This window comes from Balaenoptera ricei, chromosome 14 (genome assembly GCF_028023285.1).
Source record: "Balaenoptera ricei isolate mBalRic1 chromosome 14, mBalRic1.hap2, whole genome shotgun sequence".
In the NCBI taxonomy this organism is placed as follows: domain Eukaryota; kingdom Metazoa; phylum Chordata; class Mammalia; order Artiodactyla; family Balaenopteridae; genus Balaenoptera; species Balaenoptera ricei.
Window position 1 is genome coordinate 74,885,599 of NC_082652.1, and position 27,291 is coordinate 74,912,889.

The 27,291-nt window shown below is 37.9% G+C and overlaps 1 protein-coding gene and 1 pseudogene across 22 annotated transcripts in view; both read right to left on the reverse strand.

The window, feature by feature from the left end:
- Positions 1 to 27,291, reverse strand: part of TCF4 (transcription factor 4) — a 355,534-nt gene that overhangs the window by 35,405 nt on the left and 292,838 nt on the right. For all 22 annotated transcript variants that reach the window (XM_059895588.1, XM_059895581.1, XM_059895582.1 and 19 more), the window contains 5 exons: positions 20,172 to 20,277; positions 16,433 to 16,566; positions 10,607 to 10,739; positions 1,668 to 1,735; positions 469 to 547 (listed from right to left, as the gene is read on the reverse strand). In XM_059895588.1, coding sequence (XP_059751571.1) covers positions 469 to 547; positions 1,668 to 1,735; positions 10,607 to 10,739; positions 16,433 to 16,566; positions 20,172 to 20,277 — 520 coding nt within the window. The remainder of the gene's footprint in view (positions 1 to 468; positions 548 to 1,667; positions 1,736 to 10,606; positions 10,740 to 16,432; positions 16,567 to 20,171; positions 20,278 to 27,291) is intronic.
- On the reverse strand, positions 19,566 to 19,738 carry LOC132348325 (U2 spliceosomal RNA; annotated as a pseudogene).

The window sequence follows — 27,291 nt, forward strand, 5'->3', positions numbered from 1 at the left end:
AATTATAGTTTTCTTCAAACATTCCAATAACACGGACTTTAAAGAGGGAATCTGAAAAGCCTAAAATTTCTGTGGGAAATGATCCTTTTGAATAGTCTATATCTGATGACTACATAATCTATATTCCTATTCATGACGATGTGAACGGGGTTTTCTCATTGAGATGTTTTATTGGAGTATATTATTCTGTGGAGTATCTTCTACAGAGCCAAGAAAACTTTAAGAAGGAAGTTTCCCACATGCCTGTATATTCTAAAAACACGTGATTTTTAAGAAAAGTTTTGGATGTAAATGACTTCGCCATCGTGCGGCAGTCTGTCTCTCCCACCCCTTCCTATTTGTCTGTCCAGAAATGCTCTGTTTTGAGCTTTTGGAGGGAGTGAGTTTCCACCTCGTAGCGCAGGAAGTGTAAGGGGGAAACCGTTCCACAAACTGACACTCGGATGCAGTGGATTTATGGTACTGTACCTGAGAGAGACGGGGGGGAGCCAACAGGAGTTGAAGGGTTTGATGAAAAGCTGTTGTTAGTGTGATCTGGAGAATAGATCTTAAAACAGTGGGGAGAAAAAAAAAAAACAAACCCTCATTCATTGGGAATAAATATTCAACAATTTTAAACTACAAAGTGCCAATGCAATTCATTTACAAATTCCAAGGTACACAATACATTCAATGATCAACTGTAGTACCAATATTCTAAAATGAAAAACTTAATTGATTTTTCAATAGAAGATCTACTGAGGTGGTATAAGACAGTGGGAAAAGAAGCGGACTTGGGTCAGCCGACTTTAGTTCTCGCCCATTTCCTCCCATGTCCTCCCATGGCTGTGTGGCCATCAACCTACACAGATACTCCAAACCTCCCTTTCCCTCCTCCATAAAACAAGAGGCTGGACAGCATCAACTCTAAGATTTTTGTCCAACCCCTTCTGCATTATGTTTAAGGCATTTGATTCCAAGGCGTAAGAATGCTCAGACTGAAGAAAAACTTTTCCTTAGGTCACAATGCTAATATAAGTCAAACTCATCTCTGCCCCCAATGGTAAGGAAAAACCAAATGAAGAGACAAAATGTTAAGAGCAACAAGTCTCCACTCACATTTACAAATGATCACTTTGGCTTTTGAAGACCATACCAGGTACACTCCTTCAGACAAGGAAGGGTGCCATCTGTCACTAGTGAACATGCAAGGAATGCTGGATTCTAGACCCTAGGTAGTGGGTGGGCAAAGCGGAGAAGCCGAGTGCCAATTATGTGACAATTTCTCATGGGTCTCAGTTATGGTCATTTTTCTGAAACGCCTTTTGCAAAGTGTTTTGGAATTACCCCTTGCAAAGTCAGTCAATCAGTGAGTACCCAAACGACTTTAGAAGAAAATAAGACATCAAGATAGAAAATCTATCCTCTTCAAGGCCCTAAGAATATCCACCAATCCACGATTGAGTACCGGGAAGCAGAGGAGGCAAGATGGAAGAGACCAGCCATGCGCTGGAATCTTCAGAGTTCTCTCCTCAAATTTTCCAATGATCATGATGCAAGGAAGCTAGCCTTTCCAAAAAATCAAAGCTATGTGCCATCCATTTTCTAAAATTCTAAATGTCCACTTCTGATTAAAGTTCACCCTTCTGCCATGGTACATATGAAGTCCAAAGTCAATATTTCCTCACCGAAGCGAGTGCTTTCCCCAGAGCATCTCCAGTCTGGGAGCTGCCTGCTGCGCCGCTTCCTCTATTTGCTGCAAAAACAAAAGGCAGAATATGAAAAGCCAGGCAGTGAGACGCCAAACGATTTTCTATTCCTGGTCCATTTACTCACAATTTAATTGCATTTTTAATGCTAATTACAACACATTAATCTTTAATTAGCATTAATTTGTTTGCTGAGGTAGATGTCAAATATATTCATGTTACATTTTTTTACAGATAAAATACAAACCTGACACCCTGGTTTAAAGATAAAGTGTTTTAGTTGCTATTACATTCCGCCTGGTTTTGTATGAGTGGTTAGTGGTGAACGGCAGCAGGTGAGCGTATGATGGTCATTGCTAAAAAGGATGCAGTACTTTCAGATCCCTGAAATCCTCAGAGTTTGCCTTTTCTTTATATTTTATATCGTAAATTGAATTATCTTCAGGAATGATTTACATCTGCTTTCAAATTTAAAAAAACCTTTTTTTTGCTCTACAGCAAAATGAGATACTCCTCTCAGAGTTCCACAATAAACAAAATAAAACAAAAAAATCTATAACAGGTCTGCCTTCCTAGGAGGGAAAATATTTTTAATATTTTAAGTAACATATATTCTCCACACATTTTAAGTCTGTGTTCACATTTAAAGAATTTGAACCCTTAGCTACTAAAAGTCAATATTGTCTCAAATTCTGGAGATAAAATAAGTCCACATGATGATGAAGCAATCTCTATTATCTTAAACACTGGTGTTTCTATCTACAAAATAGATGAACAAAGAGTACAGTCAGCCTTCTGTATCCACAGATTCAGCATCCAAGGATTTAACTAACCTCGGATCAAAAATCTTCAGAAAAAAAAAAATTCCATAAAGTTCCAAAAAGCAAAACTTGAATTTGTTGTTGGTGGCAACTATTTACATAGCATTTATATTGTATTAGGTATTATAAATAATCTAGAGATGACTTAAAGTATATGAGAGGATGTGCAAGGGTTATATGCATATACCGCGCCATTGTATAAAGGGACTAGAGCGTCCTCAGATTTTGGTATCTGTTGGGCGGTCCTGGAACCAATCCGCTGGAAGGATACTGAAGGGTGACTGTACTGTTAATAAAAGGATATAGGTTCCGGTATATAATTCAAAGCCAGCTCTATCTAACAAGTGTCTTTTGAAAGTAATTTGCCTTTATAAAATGGTATAGCCAGTGGTGTTCTTCTTTTACATTTATTAAGGACTCAGCATAAGCAAATAGATACAATATTTAAATAAAACCTATTAAGCTCCAGGAGAAGATGTTTCTCACTATTTTGTGAAGTAAGAAAAGGAAATCTTAAATCAACTGATTAATCCAAGCAAAACTTCATTACACATTTAAAATTTAACAAAAATTTCCAACCCTATCTAACCTCAACCCAAGAAAGCAACCCTTCTGGCAAATGTGACATCTTCAGCTTCCAGATCTGTAAAATACAGTCATGGGATCAGATCGCTAGTGGTCAAATTATCTTCGTCTCTAGCTTATCCTGACCTCTGCTTAGCATAGTTAAATTATGCTTGTTATTTTTAAATATTTATATGTTAGGTATGATAGTTCGATAATCTTTTGATGTGTGCTTTATTTGCTTAACAAAACTCACACCCACACTCATTTGTTAATTACTAAAACTGAAAGAAAACTGGTATGTGATAAAAAGAACACAATCACCTTCTGACAAAACAAACCTATTCTTTTTCTTATCACAGATTCATAATATTAAAAATATGTTAGTTGCTAGTACTAAGGATTTTATGTATAAGAAAGTTCTCTGAAATGAGGGTCTGACATCATACAATTGAGCTAGTGGAAGGAACTCAGAGATCAAGAGTGCTAAAAATACTTAATATAAGAGATAACTGAAATTATATCTGGTGTGAAAATAAAAATTTCTGCATCAAGGAGTTCTTTTAAAACTTAAGACAATTCTAAAGAGAAAATAATAAAGATTTTGAAAACACAAAGAGCACTAACATTTTTTAGCATGTATTACCATGGTATTTGGGGGCAATTATACATATATATTTGTTTTTCTTCCCCCCCCGAAGCAATATTATCATATATACTTAAAATTAGATTTATCAGTCAAAATAATTTGTGATATCTGCTTGACTAGAAAACAGATCTTCATGAAATGAAAATTCAGAGCAACAACAGAAAAAAATTACATTACCTAACAAGAAACTAAGCCCAAATAGGATAAGATATTGTTATGGATAAAATTTGCTGCTGTAGTAGCTTTCAAAAGATTAATTCTTTGAACAGCTTTAAAATGAGAACAATAAGTGTTTTAAAATATATTTTCATGAAACCAAACGGTAAGAATTAAAAACCAATAAAAATATTTTAGAGACTTTTAAAAAATAAAGTATACTCCCAATTTATCCTTTCCTCCCACCCTTCCCCCTGGTAACCATAAATTCATTCTCTAAATCTGTGAGTCTGTTTCTGTTTTGTATATAAGTTCATTTGCATCTTTTTTCTTTTTAGATTGGGAGTATGGGATTGACAGGTACACCCTGCTATATTTAAAATAGATATCCAACAAGGACCTACTGTAAAAAAAAAAAAAAAAGAAAAGAATATGCCTAATCTAAAAATAAAAAATAAATTTTATATGGCATAAAAAGCATACTTTAGAAGAGATAAGATACAATCCTTACGATCTTTTTGTACTACACCTTTCTAACTAAACTTTCTATTAGTGCCTGTTTTATACAGGGAGATGTTAGAACTCAGGAAGTATAACAGAAAGACAGGATTTGGCTCCTTACATTATGTTGTCATGAAAATGTTTCAGAAAACTACAAAGGCTGCTCATGGAAGCCACTGATAAGAGCAGACTATTTTTTAACATACAGCCAGCCATTCTACCTTGCAACAGCTGGAGAACCACCCCCAGGGCTTAAATTTCAAAGCAGTTTATTGGGACCAGTTTGGCCTTTCACTTGGAATGCCTTTTGTTCTGTTCCAGGAAACACTGGAGAAGACACATTTTCAAGAGTCCCTAAACATGTTAAGCTACATGGGTCCTCCTCCTGAAGAGTTCTCTCTGTAGTTGTGTGCCTGTTATGTGAAAGGTCATAAATAATCAGAAAGTGAATATATATTTAATTCTCAAATAGCAAAATTTCTTCTATATTGAAGAAACGGGTCATGTTTAAGCAAACTACACTCCTCATTAAATGTGTGCTCATCGAATCCACTTTGCCACCTTTAATGTAACAGGACTTGATTACTATTCCAGGCCTGAGTTTTTGTCAACTGATATTATCAGAAATTACCAAAATGCCCAGCTAACAGAAATAAAGAGAAAAACTGTTGCCACCCTGCTTGGTAAAGACTGGATGGATTTCTCATGTTACTTTAGCTCTTACCAGTTTCTCTAGCTCAAGAGAAAAAAAAAATCATCAAGTCTCTAAGTAGAGCTGTAACATAAATATGAATGGAAGAGGATCAGTTATTAAGAGGAACTGTAATTTTGTAGGAGGATTTGACACGGCCAGCCACCCAAGCACTGTTCAGATGGCTTGAACACAGGTGCTATTGCTGGCTAGAAGATGGAGCAAAAAGAAGGGTTGAGTCTTTTCAGCTACAGGTGGGACCACCCTCGGTCTCAAACTCCACTTTGGGGAAAATGGCAATTTCCGTTAGACATACCCTAATCCAAACATCAGGATGAGTGGTGTCTGGGGATTGACTGCTGTAAACCAGAATTTGGAAGATGTGTTACCCCTTTACTGCACACCCAGAACCCCAGGCTGGGCACATCCTGAAGATATAAAAGGATGAAGAAGTGCAATTCATAGTGCCTTTGTCTGAAAGAAGATGATGGTTTTAAAAACTTCGGTTTTTCTGAACTGTGTCCAAGTGACCCTCATGTTATTAAACTAGTAGAAGCAGCCTAACAATGTCATGAGCTTCTCTACAGAGAAAACAAAAGAAGGAGCATTTCCAGCCTTCCTACGACCTACAATTTTCGAATAAAAACTTACATCCAGGCTAAGATGCACTCATTTTTAGCAGGAGGGATGCCTAGGAATTCAGGCGGGAAGCCGGGCCCCCTGACCATGCGCAGGAAATGAATGAGAAGACTTAAATCAAACTAGTTTATTGTTCTCCGTTGGTGGTCTTTGTAACTAAGATGCCACGACACTGCTGGATAAAATTCCTATTACTCTGAGGCTCTGTGGCTGTTCATCACCCAACTGTATTTGAAGGCTCAAGATTCTTGTAAAAGACGAAGTGAATCTTATGTGACTACTCTCATAATAAAATTACTGTGAAACCAAGCCCTCAAGGGGAAACGGACATAATGTTTCTACTAGAAAAGCCACATACTAAAACGCATCGTGTCATACAAACATGTCATTAGAAGTGAAAGTTGGAAGCCAGATTAATCCATGAACCAGATAGATATTCCAGGGTAATCTTTAGCATATGTTGCATTCAATCAATCTTGGTAGTCTGTTCCTTCAACACTGTTTGGTTTGAGGTTTAAAAACATGGCAAATACCGTGCATTAGAAAGCAGGCCGGTTAAAGACTAATAAAACAATAACAGTTATTATAGCCATTATGCTAGCTCTATGCCCAATTCCCTCTGAGAAGAAGGGAGGGTGTGTAGCCCCAAACCACAAGCGGTCACACCCTCTGAATGTATACAAATGGTATCTCCCAGTTGGGAACTGGAGCACTCTTGTCCTTGGGTAGCCTCAGGGGATCCTGTTAGTCCCAGGGGATTGAGGTGGGCCTCTCAACCCTTTTGAGTAGGAAGGGCTATTGGATAAGGCAGGTAGGAAGGAAATATGCAGATAGTACGTACCTACATGTACCATGTATATGACTACCATCTTCCAGACATCTCTCTCCTCTAGAGTTGGTATCTAATAACTAATTACATTTCCTCCTCTGTATGCATGCTCTCATGCAGAGGCATTATTGGACTGTAGTGATTCTAAAGTACACCGAGCAGCATTACACTGAAAAAGTTTTAGGAATCAAGTTGAAAGGCTCTGATGGTGGTAACTCTTGAGGCCCTCAGACTTAGCTTCTATCCTTAACTGGCTGCCCCATCAGGTGAACGACTAAGAATCCACAGTGTGTTCCATGCACTATATTCATGTAATTTCAGGGTGCTTAATAGACACTTCTAAGTCAGACATGCCTAATGCAACCTCCAGAGTTTGCTGGCAAGGCTTCGCAGAAAAGTAGTGGTCTACATGTCACAAGTAAAATATTTTACTGTACGATTCTTTCAAAACTCCACGGATGAATGTGTCATTTTAAAAAAATCCTGTCGTTAATAAAATCTGAGTCAGTTTTGTCCTTCCAAGCATTTCTCAAAAAATGATATTGGGCATTAAAGGGCAAAAGAAAACAAAACAAGAAACAACGGCCATCCCTCCAAGTAAAACACAAGCCATCCTGAACCTCAGTGAGCGTCTTCCGTCTTTCAGATGCAGAGGACAGAGCCAGAGGCAAAGGAGCTTGTTTCCAGAGAGGTTACCCTCTGATGGTTCTAGAGTTTACATCTCACTGCACATGCATTTTGTTGTCCTGTCACTGGTTGAGGACAATCATTGACTGCCAGGAAGACACGGTATAACATGAAACTGAGAGATGGAGCAATGATCTTCCTCTGAACTGAAAAAGCCACTTCCTAAGACATCAACGCCATTTATGAAAAGACTGCATTGCCTTGCAACTTTTCACCAAGAAAACTTGAAAAATGTGATGTCCATGTGTTAGTGCTTGAACCCCATTCTTACGGCATTAGTATTGCTTACAGTCATTTTCTACAGAATCTTGTGTGTAATCTCAAACATGTGTCAGGCTATGTGTTCCCTATTTACCAATTATTTAATTAGCTCTGTTTGTTCTTTGAGATACAGGCAGTGTAATATTTCTTTATTTCCTGCATTTCAGAATGAGTGAGTATATGCCAAATATTTTCAAAAGTCTACAGATGTATCCTGTTAATCCATACTGTTTGTTAGGGAAGTATCACTAACATCAGAAGAGAAATCTTCTCTTCTTGTTACACAGACATACTGCCATCCCTGGCTTCTATCGCACTGTGAAAATCAAACTAAAGCCTAGGAGAATTAAAGTGCAAAGAAAAAAATAATAAAGTGCAAAGAACCAGGAGCGACTCGGACCCCGTGCAATATTAAGGTTTACTATCATACTCAAATTCTCCTCTGTATTTTAACTTAAGGAATTTGAGGATGTATTATTTTAAGGATGAACACTCTAGAATGTTCTCCCCTAAAGTAACCCTAAAGTAATAACTGTATGTATGCAAATTAATAAAGATCTGTTCCTCCAAAAAGCTGAATTACCATGTCTACTTATGTCCCGAAATGATTCTAAAGCTTTCTCACATGCTGCTAGTGATTTTGACAAGTACACCCATGATGATGCAGTAATTTATGCAATAAAGTTGTTCCTAAAAAGCATTTTCTGGGTTCCCAAAATCGCACACTTTTCCCTTTGAAAATTATAGCTCCTTTATTATTGTGTAGACCCCCCTCCACTTAAACAGGGCCCTTTGGTCTGGATAAAAAGTTAAGTCCATCTTTAGGATGTAGCTGAGCCCATTAGTATGTAGAAATCACCTACTATTGCCCTAACCGCCCAGACCAAATGAAGGAGAGTAGACATTCCTGTTCATCTACAAGCCAGTGATGAGCCAATCAGCTTAAATAAAGCAAATTCCATTCCCACTGAGACTTGTCGTGGCTCTGCTGACCACAGCTCATGGAGGATAATCATACCATCCCATAATATCTCTTTCTCCCCAAGTCCTGACTTCCCTTGTGGCCCAGAGGTTAAGAATCCGCCTGCCAAAGCAGGGGACACGGGTTCGAGCCCTGGTCCGGGAAGATCCCACGTGCCACGGAGCAACTAAGCCCGTGCGCCACAACTACTGGGCCTGCGCTCTAGAGTCCACGAGCCACAACTACTGAGCCCATGTGCCACAACTACTGAAGTCCGCATGCCTGGAGCCCGTGCTCTGCAACAAGAGAAGCCACCGCAATGAGAAGCCCGCGCACCGCAATGAAGAGTAGCCCCGGCTCACCGCAACTAGAGAAAGCCCCCGCGTGCAGCAATGAAGACCCAACGCAGCCAAAAATTAAAAAAATTAAAAAAAAAAAAGACTGTTTGGCAAATCAGTCAATACAACTCTTTTCAAACGGTGCCTAGGTCTGCTTTCCTCAACTCAAGCTTTTGCTCTACCTTTGTACCTTCCTAAAAAAAGAAAATTACTCAAACCATAAGTAGACAGGAAATCTGCCTTGTAAGAGGATGAATGACCGGTCATCCTTCTTTATAACTAGACCTCATGACTGCAGAAAGGGGTTTTCCATTTGTCAAACCACACTGAAGTGAAATATGCTTTTCTCACTCTTTCAGTTCTGCACTTCTTTCTTTCTTCTTGTTTTTCGGATCTGCCAAAACTGCATTGATAGCTAACAAAACTTCCCCACGCGACCTCTGCCCATAGCTCTCCAAGGTCAAACTGATGCAACGCATTGGTAGAGGCTTTGTTATGAAAGTTACAAAAATGGAAACTCTTTCCTAAATTCGCCTCTTAGTGAGACATGGCGGCGAAGGGAAGGGCTGCTAGATGGCTCATCTCAAGTGTGAAGTATATTATTGAGTAAGCAGGGAGTGTATTATTTAGGCAGAATTATATTTGCAACATTTCAAAACACATCTCTTCTCATTCTTCAGAAACTCTCCCCCTCATAAGTGATTCATGCCACTTCCAGAAGTTCCAGAGACTATCTAAAGAAAATGAAAAAACAAAAACAAAACTGCAAAGAGCTAAGGAGACTAAACAGCAGTATTCTTCTGTCATACATTCTTCTCTATAAAATGTACATTTAGTGTTCTCATCACTAACTGGACCCACTAGAAGTGATCGTAAGGCCGAGCTAGGGGTGGGTTTGAGCTAGAGCCAGAGTAGGTGGCGACCAATGGAAGTCTGAGGTTTTACTAAGACCCTGAAGCGTCAGACTGTGCCACTCATCTGAATGACAGGGTTGTCAAAGGCAGAATCAGAAGGTGGTGGTTGCCTCACCCCTAACCCGGACTCTTCCTCCAGGGGCAGCTGGATGCCCTGCCTAGCTCTTCCCTCAAGAGAAGAGTGTTGGTGGGGTAACCATCCATCCTAGGGAGAGGACCACAATGGACATCACGAAGATTGAGAAGATGACGGCTCAGTTTATTTGATAGAGGCTCTCTGCTTGGGTCTTAACTGATCAGTGAATTCGCTGAGAAAAAGCAACAAATAACTTCTGGCCCATTGATGCCCGGGCAACTCCTCTCCCATAAGTCAGCAAACACTTCATCCCCTCTGGAGGACTCAACGATGACACAGTCTCCATAGGGTGAAGCTATCTAGTTATTAATAACCATCTATAAATGTCACATGAGCTGGTTTTCAGAAGACAGTGGTATGTTACGGTTAAAAGCTTTGCACAGCGACTGGAACTTGAGAAGCGATCAAGAACTCCTATTTAGAGCTATTATGCCTTCTATCTTACGAATCTTCAATGGTTCGTCTTAGTAAAGTTCACTTTGTTAGCTGTCTGAGAGTGTGAGAAGCAAGGTCGTTTGGGTCTATTTAAACCTTTATTCGATCTAATCACTCACAATGGAGAAAGTGGCCAAATTTCAGTTTCTTGGGACAAAAAAAGTGATTACAGTCAAGCCAATGACAGTTTGTGTTTGGTTCATTCGTCTGTTCATTTGGTTATGTGATAAAAATTCATTGCTTGATTACTGTTCAGTGATGGGGTGGGGAGAGGTCCTTGATTATTAAACCCTGACACTGGTTGTCGGCAACAGAACTGGAGTTTCCAAGACTCACCCATTATACTGTCTGTTCCGTTGGCAGGAGGCGTACAGGACGAGGTGCTGTAATGGTTTGTACCACTACGGTGGAAAGTGGACATCGGAGGAAGACTGGAATTGATGTCTGCTGAGGAGTGTGATGGATAGCTCTGTGGCAAGAAGCAGAAAAAGGAGGCCATATTTAATCACAAAACATCTAGTGGGTTAGTTTTCCAACACTTCTTTCAGAACTCTTCGCTTTGCAATGGAGACAGCCCTCGGAATTTCAAAATATCCAAGAATACATCTTGCTTAGCTCTGACAGCTTTCATTTTTCAAATAATAAAATACAAAGACATCGTTGGTTTGGGTTTGCATCAAATCTAGAGGAATATAATGGCAATGCTGGACCTTGAGAAATGATCACGATCTCTAAATATAAAAATTACTGCTTAAAAGCATGTCTAGGACTTCAGCAACATAAAAGACCACCACCACTATTATTTTTCTGTACGGCTTATTGATCAAGTAAGAAAGATTCCATAATATAATGAATAAAACACCACCATGACCCACAGGGTTTACATTACACTTCATCCTGACCTTCTGAATACGAACTGACCAAGAATAACCAGTCTCAAATCTTCTTCCTGCCAAACTGGATCATCTTTCTGAACTCCAGCAAGAACAAAATGGTAAATGAAAAATTTAAAAAGCAGTAATGATTAAATATCTCTCTAAAGCATTAATACATAAAGCCTTACATCAATGACTATGTTGAATTACACTGGAACAAACGAATGGAGAATGACTTATTTTACTTCTTTCTTTATAGGTCCTCTCCCTTAGCAATCCGCCATAGAGTTGACTATGAAAAAAGAATATCATCTTTTACAGAATCATTTACTTTAAGGCTTAGCTTTGGGTTCGACTATCATACTAGTTGTCCAAATAAGTTGCTTTTCCTGGGGCATCTCACAGTGCCTGTAAGTGCTGTACAATCAGCAGATCACTAACAGAAACATGGTTATTTACAAAAACATGGTTATTTACAAAAATGGAGCTATTTTCTTTTTCATGACAAAAAAGTAGCTTAAAAAGTTATTCTCAAAAAAAAAAAAAAGTTATTCTCATAGGCATTTGAATGTATTACAGACATGTAAAGGAAAAATATTTAAGTTAAAATAGAATACTTTTTCTTTATATGTAGTATATTAATGGGCTACGGATCTTTATTATATCATTATTGGAGATTCTGTTGAAATTAGAGATTGAATATGATGCTGAAAGTCAGGGGTGATTAAAGTGTGGACACCCTGTGTCTTGGGATCCCCTAGTTATTTCGTGAGGCCCATCTTGGGTTCTATCTCTTCCTTGAGGGTCCCTTACTACTCCCAACTCTTTCATAATCTTGTCTCTTTGAATCCCTAATGCATTTACATTCTGCACTGCGCCATTAAACACTTAATTAAATGTTGCTTTTCCACACTTTCTCTTTCAAGAGCATTTCCACCGAAACTGTAAACTCTTCAAGGGGAGGGAATAGAGCTCATAGCTCCGCATCCCACAACCTGTGGCTGAGGGCTAAACACACTCAACCTATGAACAAAGAACAAAGAACAACCGGTTACCAGCTCGTGTTTAACAAATAGTGGACTGAAATGCTACTTATCTGAGAGACAACTAAACAGTTTAGAAAATGAATCTACATTTTGGAGTCAGTTTGCCAATGACATGGCAGATGCCTTTGAAAGTACTACCTCTGCACACTCCAAATAGTCCAACGGAAAGGACAACTTCAGTGAGAAAGTTGGGACGATGCCCTTAAACCATTCCAAGTTCCCAAGAATGCCTTTCAAACTTTTAAATTTCATGGACATCTTTGCTTGACCAAAAATTCCTTAGGCCACCTGTTAAACTCATTTCTACTTGGCACTTACAGAATACCCCAAGTAGTCCACGAAATTTTCTCCAAAGACTGATAGAGTGGGCCCATTCCATAGTACAACTGACCTAAAAAACTGGATAAGCCATGGAAGACCAAACTTAGAAGAGCTATTTCTGCTTGAGAGCTAAAGACTATAATAATGTGGAAAAAAGAAACAGACTATGGAAAAAGAAAAAGAAAAGTAAAAAGGATGGTTTGATTTCATTTCTACCCAGTCCTATTCCATGCTGAGTTTCTGAAGAACAGAGAAACCTTATAAATCAGTCCCAAGCTTGCAAAAGTCAAAACAGAGGAAAAAGCATTTTGAAAAATAGTTAAATAGCTACAATAATGACAGGATGAGACAGGAAAAAGATTACTGCATCAGTGAGAATTTTTAGACCCTTTCAACTTGGTGTAAAATGGGCAGTAATTCAGGATTTGACAAAGGGTTACTACTGAGTTCAGAGAATAAACAGAAAAGTTCTTCCCCACAGATTTTAATGGGGAAACCAATGCAACCCATGTAAATCAGTAATTTTTAGAGACTCATAGAAAATTAGATGCTGAAAAGAAGTTAATGAGATTTATAACTAGATTATTTTACAAAGAAAAGGATTTTGACAACTACTGTCACTCAAAGACGTAATAAAAACACCACAGAAAATATTAGTGATATGTGAATAATGTCTCTTTAAGAGTATTTAGGGATCAACTATAAGCGTGCCCCTTAGTCTTTCTTACTCCAGCTATTAATACTGTCTACCCTGCTTGCCACAAAGGCAAAGGAAAGGGGAAGTATGACAAAGTGTTATGGTTTTACATGCCCACTATTTGTTTATTTATTTTTACTTATGATACCCAATTATAGTGTATTTGGAGTCTACTGACAGAGTAAGTGTTGAAAATGTTTCCATGAGTGATGTTTTTATCAACGTATGGGTTGATAATTCACAAAGTAGAAAATATAATTGTTAGCATATACTAAGAATAAAGTAGTCAAACTTTGGGGCTAGAGCAGGGTTTCACAATCTTGGCACTGTTGATCTTTTGTGCCAGATCATTCTTTGCTTGGCAGGGGTTGGGTGTGGGTGTAGGGGGGTTCCTCCTACGCATTGTAGTATGTTTCCCGAATCCCTGGTCTCTGTATGCTAGATTCCAGCAGCACCTATATGCACCACGCCCCTCCGAGTTGTAACGTCCCAAAATGTCTCCAGAGATTACCAAACGTTCCCAGTAGGGCAAAATCACCCCCAGTGAGAATCACTGGAGTAAGGGTTTATGTTACAAACAATAAAAGACAACAGCACTTCCTTTATATTAAAATCCCAGACTCCCAGGACTATTTCACTCTGTGGTACAAAGACCATGCCTAACCCATGCCAGACTGCAGGGATTCTATTCTATTTTTGAAAAGAACTCTGCCAAGTCATTCCAAACTTAAGTCTTCTACAACAACGCATCCCAAAGCTTAACCACAAACTCCTTTCTTATGAGTGATTTTGCATGTGTATCTGTGACATAGTAGTGATTAGCTGTGGGATTGCTGTAGAGGCTGAAACTGTTAAGGGGATTTAACGAATCAAAATGGGTGACTTGACAGTTGCTACTGATATATGTGGATTTTAAGCTTTGTGATTACATGTTCTATTATAACACAGTATAAAGTGATAAAGGCAATAATGTTTCTAAAATGTGCTACCTTCAGAGACGTACTAATCTGGCCAAATTACACCCAAAGTAATCCAAGGAAAGCTTTCTTCTTTTTCTCAAACTATTCCTTTGCTCAGTATAGAATTGGCCAAAAGCTCCAGATGAAAATTTTAAGGAACTACCATTACTTTCAAGTGAAAGGTAACTAACCACCTACTGTATACTCAAATGATTCTCAATCAGTATCAGATTTTTAAAAGTCACTTCGGCAAGAGAGTTTTGAATAGTTACTGAAATCACAATGATTATTAGATATAATCATTCAATAGTTTCCCTATCAGTGAGGAAATTCATCAGGATACATTACCAGAGACCTAATTCATTTGCCCTTCTGAAAAACAAAACCCCTCATCTCTAAGATCTGCTAACTGATCATGTTAAGAATAAAACTGTTTTGAGATGGATAAATGACATTACAAATATAGCACCTGATACAACCTATTGGGTTACTCCTTCAAAATGATCTTTCCTCCTGGTTGATAATATTGTTTTGGTTCAGCAAACTTTTTCTAAAAGGGTGTAGTTGGTTTCCTTTTTAAAATTACATTTTCTGTGCATTTGAGCGCATTTTCAACATGCTTCACCCATGCAGTGAACTCGATTGGGAAAAAAATCAAACCACCTAAGTCAAAGTTCTAGAGCATGATAGAGAAAGGAAGAAAGAAACATAGGAGCGAAGAAAAATAAATGTCAAATGGAAATTCCAACATATAGTACAGTGCCCAAGTCTTTTATTTGTAATCAAAACTTTCCTTGCCTATAGGACACATACAGTTTTGATCATGGGTTCTTTAGAGAAGTGCAAAATGGTGATGGCGAAATAAAAATGTTAGCCAAGAAGAAATTCTAGTATAATAATAAGAGCTATTTCTTTAAGCTTTCATGCTAATGACTCTAAGTAGGAGGTGGGAGAAGAAGAAATTTGAAAGTAAATCATCTGCTATTTATTGAAAATGTGCTGAAATTTAAGATAGTTTGTGATTTCCACATTCAAACTTGAGAGATGATTTAAAAAAGGTCAATTCCATCTCCATCATTTATCTCTCATTTGACGATAAGCTAACTGACCTCCCAGTGTCTCTGTCACTAGGACTAACTAAATTGATATTTGCAAGGATATCGGAAATCTTAACCTCTGGGATGTTTTCGGTCATCAGAATAGGATATGTCACCTTTTCTATATCTCTGGTGACTGAGCAAAAGCGAATAAAGATCACAGAAATCCAGAAAGTACTATCTCCTATATTAGAACAGAGAAAGAAACATAAACCTGGGTATTAGCAGAAGAAAAAGGAGCACATCGCAAGATGGAGAGTAGTAATATAAGTACCACTAACTGGATTTTTCATACTCTTCTGCATTTAGAAGATTAGAGGTTCATACATTTTTTAAAGCCATTTTACTGCACAAGAGACTTGGTCCCATATTATCTGCATCCCAAACCTAACTCATGATCTAGAAGTACTCTTTCCTCCATTTAGTGATAGACTTAAGTTCATCAGTGGATTCTGGGCTGTGGTAGTTTTTGAGGTTAGAAAAACATCTGATGCGTTGCTTCCTCCAGAATAAAGACACATACTAGGATGGATGAGTATAGTATTGGAGGGTATGGAAGTATAACTAAAATACTGAAAATTGGGAATCTGACCTACATAGAAACCCCATGGTTGCTGCTACTGATGGGAGTGTATAGGAAACATGAACGCTTTCCTTCAGGTGTGGTACAAGAGTTCAAAGCTGTCACCAGCTACAGAAGCCGGTCAAGGGGAAATGGAAATGCCCGTGGGAGATGTGTTATCATCTACTTTCAAAGTCCACTGGCTATCACTCTGCCCCCTGCAGTATATCCTTCACTACTACAGACAGCAAAAAACCCCACCAAAAATCAAAAACCAAAAAAAACCAAAAAAAAAAAAAAACCCCTAAAATTCTGCAACTCAAATACAGTATGTATTTATGTACCAAGGGAAGATGACACTGTGATAAAGAAAGCACAGAACAAAACGCAATAAACGGAAGAACAGCGACAAAGAGAATATGGCTTATGAAGGTGATCTGATTGCGTTTATGTCTTTGATTGCAGAAACAATACAACTGTAAGAATAACAGGTGTGTGCCATTTTTACATTCATTGATAGAGTCCATGTGTACATGCATGCAAAGACAGGATGAGATTTAAGAAACTAGCTGTGTTGTCCCCATTACCAAGTGAGTCTGCCTTACCAAACGTTCATGTGGATGCAGGCTGCAGTAGCTGCTAGACTGTGGAATATGAGAAGAATTGCCCAACATTCCTCCATAGCCAGGCTGATTCATCCCACTGGAGGAGCTCCAAGGGTCACTGCTGTGATGGCCATCTGTAAAGGACAAAGAAAACCATGACTTTTCTGAGGCATTCAGCCTTGCCTTATAGAGTAGGGTGTTTTCATATCCTGGAAAATGACTGCCTCTTGTATATTCATCTTTATGCTGGTGAGCTGATTATATCAGAAGACAGTCTCATTATTTTTTCCCAAGTGGCTCTATATTGCCAAACAAATATAAATATTTAACAGAGTTAAAGGGTTCTTAGTAAAAATTTAACTGTAAGAGAACAGAACATATTTCTACATAGAACTATGTCAAGACAGCAAGGTAGCTAATGCTAAAGAAAACATTTCTTAGAAGTCTCCTTTTTTTTTTTCTATGAAAACCAACTAAAAAATTAAACTGTTCCTAAATTTTGGGGTGAAAATAAAACACTTGAGCTATTATAGGGCTGGCAAGCTTACAAGTTTTGAGAGCATATGAAGAAATAAGTAATAATGAAAAAGAATATCTCTGATTTCAGATTGGATTTCATTTTTGTGACATACAGAGTAGATGGAATTAAAGTTGGAATTACATTCTGGTATGTAGGAAAGAGGAATCTCATGTATATAGTTCTGAGTTTTTGACTTCTTTTTAAATGTTTGTATTTTGGTATATAGTTATATAGCTATCTTAAGCCTTCAGTAGCAATTGAATGGGTACACACATGTCATAAGGTAGATATTACGGTAAGGACAATTTTGAGAGCCTCTGAATTTTATAAAACTATGAGTTAAAAAGAGGTTTAAAATTATATGGAAATTATATGAAGTATCTTTTAATACCAAGTTAATCTTTTATTAACACCATATTAAAAATATTCCTACAGATTTTTTTTTTACTCTCTGGGCCTACTGGCCTCGAAGTTACTACTAGATTGCTATTGTTTGGTCTGGTTTTCTCAGATTAAGGGAGCAGAGCATCTATGTTACTGCTCAGTTCAATTTTTCTTTCTTTCAATAGTTTAACAAAAAGTATTAAATGCCAGATATATACAAGGCCATCAGCTAGGTGTTAATTGTATGGCAGGCATTGCTCCCTTGAAAATAAGATTATTTTCACCTTACATGTTATTTAATGAAGGCCTTTTGAAAATGTAGGCAGTAGGCAAGTTAAATCTGACACTATTTTTCATAAAGCCTTTTTTTCCCTGAGTTTTTCACCCCAGAAGTTAGAATTCAGAAAACTGGAATGGTTTCAGGGCAGGAAGGAATAATCCAGAGATGTCTTAAGAACTATGAAAGCAAAATCATGTGTGTGATTTTGACAACTAAAGAGTTTTAACTAGAAGGTGGAAGCTAAAGTTAAAAATAAGAGGTCACACAATAGTGGGTTTAAAATATGCTACTGACAGTCTCTGAATATCTTTCATCTAAACTGTATTTTCTTCAAGACCTGAATTCTCAGGGCACTGTGGACCCTTACTGAAGGACGCGGATGTGAAATGGGATCACGACGTACTGTTTCTGTGATCATAATGTAAAAACACAGGACTTTTTAAAAAGTTCTTATTCATGTACTTCAGATTTAGCTCTGAGATTGTGGAAGTTCAGATGTCATCTTAAATTCAAACACGAAGTTTAAGACCACTGACATTTCAAAGAGATGACATGCATGGCAAACAAATTGAGAATCTCTATCATTGAACAAGAGTCTCCTGAAACAGTCTGACATGATGCCCTACATGGAAATACATTTAGGATTTGTTAACACAGACACGCTACTCAATGCAGACTTACAAAAATACACATTTTACATAAATTATGCTTTTCACAGTAAATTAATATTTATCACATCCCATGATCTTGGCATAATGTGGGTTTGAAAGAATAGAATTAGATGTGTGCAGATTAATTGTGCTCATCATAAATGTCAACTCAAAAAACATTTTTTTTTTTTTTTTTTGCTCCTTGGGTATTCACATGCAGAAAAGCAAATTGGTTCCCCGTAGTTTGCGTGGTCTGTTATGGAGAAGAGCCTACTGCTTTACTCAACCTGATCTTTCCTTGCAGTGTGCACGGTTTAAGCAAGTGACCTTCCTGAAGGCAGACAGAAGAAATCTATCCTTCTGTCAATTTTCTCAATGAAATTCAGCTTTGAGTGATGAGTCCTTGAGCTGGCAATCTCTATAAGCACCGGTAGTGGAAGCATACTCTCGCTGACTGGTCATAAAAGAGAGGCACTGGTGCCCAAGTGGCTGCTATCTATAGCTGAAGGGGATACACCTTCTGTCATGGCACAGAACACACCCAAGTGACATACCTGCTGTTCCCTTGGAGAGAAAGGGACATCGAGGACGGCTCACAAAGATAAAAGACCCTGGTCAACAGGAGCTCCATTACGTGTGGAACCAATTCTCTCTATTCCCGAGGGACCCATTCGATTCAATTTTATAGATTTCCCATGGAATTTCACATGTGAACTAACAACTCAAAAGAGCTAACACTCTGAAGGGAAAGGAAACAAATCCCTTTGAAACAGAATGATTTTTGAGTATGTCCACTGTAACCTAAGGGAGATGCCAAGCCACCTCCCTGGGACTTGCTGCCCCAAGTGGCTCCCCTTCCCGTGACATGGTCCTTCCGGGAGGAGCACGAAGAAGGAAATCCCATGGCACTTTGCCAATGCAAAAAGAGTTCAAGTGTGCATACAGGGGTTCCTGGTGAATCCCATATCTGAATTTCAGAGTATTAACCTGGGAACAAGATCACCACATTTTGACAATAAGTGTCCCAGGGGTATAGGGGATAGAGCCTTGGCTGCATCCTCTGGACGGTCTCCTCTCATAAGCAGCTGCCGTCATTTCAACCATCTCGGTCCTTTCTAAGCAGCAGAAAGAGCTGTATTACCAGGGGTGAGATTATAAGCTCGGGGAACACACATCCATGTGCACTGAATTAAATACACTGGACAATTAAATGGGTTAAATACACTTTATCTACCACGAACCTGTAATTTTCTATATTTTTCTGGGAAAAAAGCTGGGTCTTGGGCCCTCAATCCGTCAGTATGTTGGAATAGAGCTTTCGCTGTGTCATGAAATAATATTCCTGACTTTAGATAGGTCACTTCATCTTCAGTGGGACACTTGTTCTTACCTATAAATTAATAAGTGACCAACGTTTTTACTGATAAGAACAGATACTAAACTTGATCTTAGACAAAAGGCCGAAAAGTGATTGTAAGTGTCCAACATTTTTATATAAAGGTATATATGAGGGTAATTTGTTCCTAGGCGGCTAAATCCGGGATGCTTAAAATACACACTGAACCAAAGCTCTTCTGAACATACAAACATCCTGTTCTCGGGAAGTGAAGACACAGAAATGATCAGTCATGGAAGACCATCCCCCAAGAAGAATCCGTTCTAAGCAAGCAAACCAGTCTAATCTTAACTCATGATCTCTCAAGAGGCTTTCACTTAAAAAATAAGTCTTTGTGAAGTTTTAATTAATTTATTTTTAATGAATTCAATTCCTAAAACAGAGCGTGACCTTCAGTGCTCTATACTTGCCTCCTATTCCATTTCTTGAGTAACAGAGCAGCACTCTTCTGTCCCATGTATGACATGAAAAGACCTGTGGATTTCCCCTTGGAAGAGGTGGTGTCTTACCTTGCATGAAGAAGGAGCTAGGGAAAGTGCTGGCTGCTGGTTTCGAGGAAGGGTAGCCTGGCGAGTCCCTATTGTAGTCGGCAGTGCTGGCTGACGGAGCATAAACCTGGGGAACAAGAGCCCGTTTAGTTTTGCTTGCTGCCTGGCCCAAAGCATCTCATGGTCAATGGGACATTGCCACCCATGACTTTACAAGAAGCAGGCAGAAAAGGCAAAATTTCTACCACGTCCATCCTAGATCTGACCAAACCCTGGAAACACTGCCCCTTTCCGAATACAGAAAATCAAAAAAAGGCCGAGTAGGTTTGTGTGAATGGAAAACCAGGTGTGATATTTTCCAGTTACGGGCAAAAATATTGACAACTATGTCCGGTTGTAAATATATTATATAATACCCATAGGGTTGTCCTGGGAGCCTAAGCATTCTTTTTTTTTTTTAACACAAATGGCCCATGAGCATGTAAAAGGTAAAAAGAGAAACACCTGCCTCAAGCTTCTCCCGTTTTGTCTACCTTTCAATTAAAACTGAAAGAGAGACAGAGAGACAAAAAAGACAGATAAAATGAGTGCACTCTCCAGATCGCAGAAAGTGACAAACAGATCTTGGAATATTAAATTCCCATAGTGTTAGCTTTTTGTAGAGATGCATGAAAAGGGCCATTAAAAGCCCAGGTCTACATAGACCCCGACAATCAGTGTGTACACATGAAGGGGGAGGAAAACCCTCATTTATAGTTCTTATTATCTTTGTATGTTCAATAAACTTAAAAACTGCCAAAATCCTAATTTACTTACATTCGTTTACTAATACTCAGGAGACTTGGGGAACCAGTCCTTTATAAAAATAGCTTGTGTATTTTCTTGTTTATGTTTGCTTTAAAGAAGACAGCACAGTAGAAAAGCACACATTCATAAGGTATAGTTTAACTTTCACTGGGTTTCCCCCTTGCCTTTTCTGCTAAATATAATTTTTTTTTAATCCCCGTTTCCTTTTGCTCCAAAAGTTCCTCTCTCCAGATGGTCGGAGAGACTGAAACGCTGTCATCCTCTTGATGAAAATGGATACCTTCCTGCCTCCAATTTGAAGCGGGCGGCTCACAAAACTGGCAGTGAACCTCTGGTGATATTCACAGGTCACAGGAAAAGAAAAAAGAAATCCACCAATAAAAAGGCAACTGCAGAGTTACCAAAAAATAACTCCCATTCTTTTTTTTTTCACAGCGCACATGGAATAAACACCCTGAGAAAAATTATGTAATTGCTCTCAAAACACCAAGAATCACGAACTAAGCACTAATAAGAGGTTTAGGATTTCACAAAGGATAGGACCACAGAGACAGATGCGGGAAAATATGCATACACATGCATACATCAAATAAATGCTACATATGCCCCACAGTGCCCTTGAAATTGGGAGGTCCTGGAGACTGAACAAAACAAAAATAAACCAGAAAAACCCTTGTACACTTTAAAAAACAAGGATTCTTCCTAAGTCATGAAAGAATCTAAGCCCTGTATTTTTCCTGGGCTAGATTTCATTTGATTTTTAAATTTTAGTCATATTTTAAATGTGTAAACAGCTACTTGCTTCTATTTCTACAGGGCTTACGATAAAGGGAAAACTTTTTCAAGTATCTCTTAGGGATAAAGAATAAAACATAAGCCAGGAATCCCAAAGCAAATCAATACCCTAAGTTTATTAAGCAAAACCCAGTATTTCCTTGAGAATTATACAACTGAGCACCAGTTTGGAAAATACTACTAAATGTATTAGAGGTCTTGAGATTAGGCTAAAAGATGAAAAAAATATTACCTTCTAGGGAAAGGGGAAATTGAAAATTAGATCATCTCATTCTAATGACAGAATGAACACAAACAACTATAATATACCTACAGACTATTAGTCTGACAGGTTCCCGGTCAATCAGTATTAATGCAAGTTAAGTATACTATGTATTACTCCCAAATTTCAGAAATCAATATATTTACTATAAAACTGAAAATAAACTCTCCCATATTATTAAATCACCTTCTATTTTAAAACAATCAAAATAAATTCTTTTAGGATAATATATAATTTTAATTACGTATTCTACTACATTACCCTTAAACATGTAGTATAATTATCACATAAGTACAACGAATACATACAATTCGATGGCACCTAACAAGATTCATCTTTTTCCCAGATTTGGGTAGAATTATTTGAGACCTCTTTGGGGAGGTACGGACAAATCTTTGGTAATTTTGCTCATATAAGGAGGCTACTTGGACTGTAAATTATGATCAAGCACAAAGATCTGAGAATAAGAACACTTATCCCAAATTCAGAAATACTGCCTGCATGAAAAAGAATATCTATGGGGTTAAAAAAGTTTTTAGGCTATATCATACCACACAATTTCTATTTTTCTGGTGTAGCCAAATTAAGATTCTTTAGATAAGGTGAAAGCCTTTGTTAACAAGAAATCGAACACTGTTTATAGCTTCTTAAAAAGGGCAATTTCTGTATATTTTATAAATTTTCTTCATATTATAACTGATCAGGTACAATGTTATTCCCTCTTAATTCATATACTTCATCTTTCTCATTCGGAGGTTATTTTTAAGGTAAGTGCTCTATATATTTGTTTATATAAATAAATACCACATAGAACTATATTTTTTAAAGTAGAAGGAATCAAAGATTTAGCTCAAACCCGTCCCCCGCATTTTAATTATAAGAAAATTCAATAATGGAACGGTCAAAGCAAGTGCTCAAGATAGGCAACTATGGATTACTCTTTATTTTCTACTACTTAATGGTTACTTTCTTTAAAAATCTTGGTGGAAGTATAAGATGATATTTGTGAAAACAGAGTGATCACTTCAGTTTATCCTTAATGCTCTAATTTTTAGTAACCTGGATGACCAGTGAGCTGCCTCATTATTTTATTTCAGTCAACTATTTTCCCAGTCTCTCAAAGGACTTGAAAGTACGGGTTGCAAGAAGGTATTTAATAGAGATACTAAATTCAATAAGAAAAGTTCACACCCACTTAATTTTAATTATTATACCCTAAGTAAACAGAAAGATGACTTACACGTTTGTTAAAGAAAATAGCTTTTTATTTAACAGAACAATAACAAACACCGCAGATATCTTCAAATGACTAACACAAGAAAATCAGTCCAGTGGAAAATGAAATACAAATCCCAAACTGTAGCTTGTATGGTAGTGTATTGAAGTGACTCTGTCAAGGAAACATGAGGAAAGACTAAAGGGAAACAAAAATCTACACTTAGTTTTCTTCTGATAAGGTATCTGAGATCAAGGTGACCTTTGGCATTCCAGTTCCTGCCACAAGAGTAACTAAAGAAGTGTGAAATTTTTGTTGCAAAATTGGAAATGGAGAAACTTGGCTCAAGCTCAAAGGCAACAGCCCTTTGAGTGAACTATTTGTTTAATAAACGCTTCATGGAAGGGCTTCCCTGGTGGCATGGTGGTTAAGAATCCGCCTGCCAATGCAGGGGACAGGGGTTCGATCCCTGGTCCAGGAAGATCCCACATGCCGCGGAGCAACGAAGCCCGGGCGTCACAACTACTGAGCCTGCGCTGTAGAGCCTGCACGCCACAACTACTGAGCCCGTGTGCCACAAGGACTGAAGCTCGCACGCCTAGAGCCCATGCTCCACAAGAAGAGAAGCCACAGCAATGAGAAGCCCGCACACCACAACAAAGAGCAGCCCCCGCTAGCTGTGCAACTAGAGAAAGCCCAGGTGCAGCAATGAAGACCCAACGCAGCCAAAAAATAATTAATTAATTAATTAATTTAAAAAAAAAGCTTCATGGAAAACTAATAGCTAGTTAATATTCAAAGTTAGCACCATTATCTTTTCTCCTACAGTCCTGAATTTAAAACAAAATCACAAATACAGAAATTCTGAGCTTAACAGAGCTCTCTAGATAACAGTAAACCCTGAATAAATAAAAATTCTAAAAGTTCTCATTTTACAGATTTAATTTTTGTTGTAATTTGAGATGTATTACTATGGCACATTAGCTGTTGCAACCAATGTTCTGATTATCATTTGTGCCATCATCAAAGAAACAATGTGACACATTCTTTGAAATAGAACCTCCGTCTACTAGAAAAGAAGGAAACCAAGCAAACACACAAACCAATGAACAAAATGAAGGGAGTAGAATGCATATTCTACCTTTTCCCTTTGAGGTGCTCATTTTTATCTGTCTTGGCATGTCAGTTTCACTTATGGAGATTTTAAAAAATAACAATGATTACCATTTGTTCAGGGCCTCTTGTGGAATAGCTTTTCTGCCAGGAGCTCCATACACATTATTTCTAATCCTCATAATAATCAAACAAGATGGACATTATTAATAGTATCATTCCTATTTCACACAGCTGAAGGATGGTAGAGAGGTCAGATGCACTGGCCCAGAGAGGCCTGGGTCTGAGTGCGAGTTCCATCATTTATGAGCTAGGCAACCTTGGACCTGTTACTTTACCCTCTCTGGTCTTCAGATTCTTGGCTGTAAAGAGGGAATGACAGTGCCTGGTATGCCAAATCCTTGTGAGAATTAAAAGGCATAATGTGTATAAACGCAACTAGAATAATACCTGGCACTTATTAAGCATGCAAAAAAATCAGATAATTGTGTTAATGTTGTGCTGCTATTTTTTTTTTTTTTAATTATCTGGACAAATGTGACTCAGGAAAGTTAACCCACTTTTCCATGTTAAAAACTCACCAAGTGGTAAAGGAAAGATTCGAACTAGTCATCAAAGTCTATGTTCTTTCCATTAAAAAACAATTTCTTGATCTTAAGAGGCAAAAAAGAAAAGATATTTTAGCTATGAACACAAGGCTGTACTTTGGCCATGGTTTAATAGAAATATTCTTGTGGGGTCTCATAATTACCTTTTAAGAAAATAAAACGTGATAAGGCATGTTGACAGTAAAACCAATATATGTTGGTTACTTTCTTCCCAAAGTGGGAAGCTGAACTCTGGAGGGGATAAAGGGAAGTGGTTATAGATCATGTATCATGAGGTGTGTAACTGAGTGGGGTTGGGTGATAGCCACTGGGCTTGTACAGTAGACCTTTAACATTCAGTAACATTACTACCTCTTTGTGATCTGCAAGTACCCTCTGAATAAATAATTTCCGAAGAGAACCAGTCGAGAATAACTGAAACATTGTAATTGAGACTTTCAGATCCTTAAAGAGAGTTACTGTATGCTCCATAATGAGTAGAAAATAGCAAGGCACAACTATGCCTCAGATGTCCAAGTGCTGGCGAGGCTGACTTAGTAGCTCACACCTTGGGAGATTTCACAAATATTCTAAACTGTGACAGTTGACACTCAAATGCCAAGAGTTTATGGTGTGTCACTGATGTTCACAAACCTAGGCATATGCATTGATGCTTCCCAGCATCTAATGGGGAAAAGTACTTGTAGGGGATCAGCTCACTACTCAGGCAACTAACTGGATTGGCCCTCAACTCTTATTGTTTGAAGGACATGGGTCACAGTAAGAGAAAAGAACGGCTATAGGGCAGTGATACCTACCCAAGGGCCTGGACAGAGCCCAGGGCTCCTGACTTCTCATCCAGTCTTCCTGGCACTCTCCTTCCTAAAGTCTTTTTTAACTTTATAACTTAAATATTCCAATGGGTAGTAAAACGGCATAAAATGTTAACAAGCAGATACAAGTAACAGAGTTGAATAAGTTGTCATAAGGTTTACAGGCAGTGAATAATGCTCAGGAGTATTAAAAAGAAGGCAATACACAACCCAACAGTGCAAAGAAAAACAAAAACCAACTACAGAAATAAAAAATAATCATCTGATATATTTTCAGTATATATTACCAAGTCAAGGAATATTTTACTAATGGAAAAAGATCCTATTTCATTTCCAAATGATGGTTAAAGGCCACTTTGCATTATTATCACGTTAACAGGAAATAAGTTTAGAGATAACACATAAATGTTGCAGTTTATTGACAAATAGATGGATATTTAATTATACATGAAAAAAAATTCAGAGGTATAATCTGTTGCAATTGTGAAACTTTTATTTCCATCTCAATCACTTGAAGCTTTTATAGGAATTAAATAAATAGTTCTAAGTGCCATAAAGTAACTCCCAGTAAAAAGAGTTTTACTCCTCAAACTATTTTTATTAGTAGTCTGAAAAAAAATCACAATTATCTAGACATGTATAAAATGTACCATTCATGTATATGATATTCATATTTTATTTCTACTAACAGCAATGACCTGTCTTCACTCTACCATAGTGCATCACAAAAAAACAAATGAAAAAGAATATGGATATGAACCCCCTAAAAGAAATTCCTTGAGTATGTAATATATTTAGAACACAAGTCATTTTTTTTTAACATCTTTATTGAAGTATAATTGCTTTACAATGGTGTGTTAGTTTCTGCTTTAAAACAAAGTGAATCAGTTATACATATACATATGTTCCCATATCACTTCCCTCTTGCGTCTCCCTCCCCCCCATCCTCCCTATCCCACCCCTCTAGGTGGTCACAAAGCACCGAGCTGATCTCCCTGTGCTATGCGGCTGTTTCCCACTAGCTATCTATTTTACATTTGGTAGTGTATATATGTCCATGACACTCTCTCACCCTGTCAGATCTCACCCCTCCCCCTCCCCATCTCCTCAAGTCCATTCTTTAGTAGGTCTGTGTCTTTATTCCCATCTTGCCACTAGGTTCTTCATGTCCTTTTTTTTTTTTTCCTTAGATTCCATATATATGTGTTAGCATACTGTATTTGTTTTTCTCTTTCTGACTTACTTCACTCTGTATGACAGACTCTAACTCCATCCACCTCATTACAAATACCTCCATTTCATTTCTTTTTATGGCTGAGTAATATTCCATTGTATATATGTGCCACATCTTCTTTATCCGTTCATCCGATGATGGACACTTTGGTTGCTTCCATGTCCTGGCTATTGTAAATAGAGCTGCAATGAACATTTTGGTACATGACTCTTTTTGAACTATGGTTTTCTCAGGGTATATGCCCAGTAGTGGGATTGCTGGGTCGTATGGTAGTTCTATTTGTAGTTTTTTAAG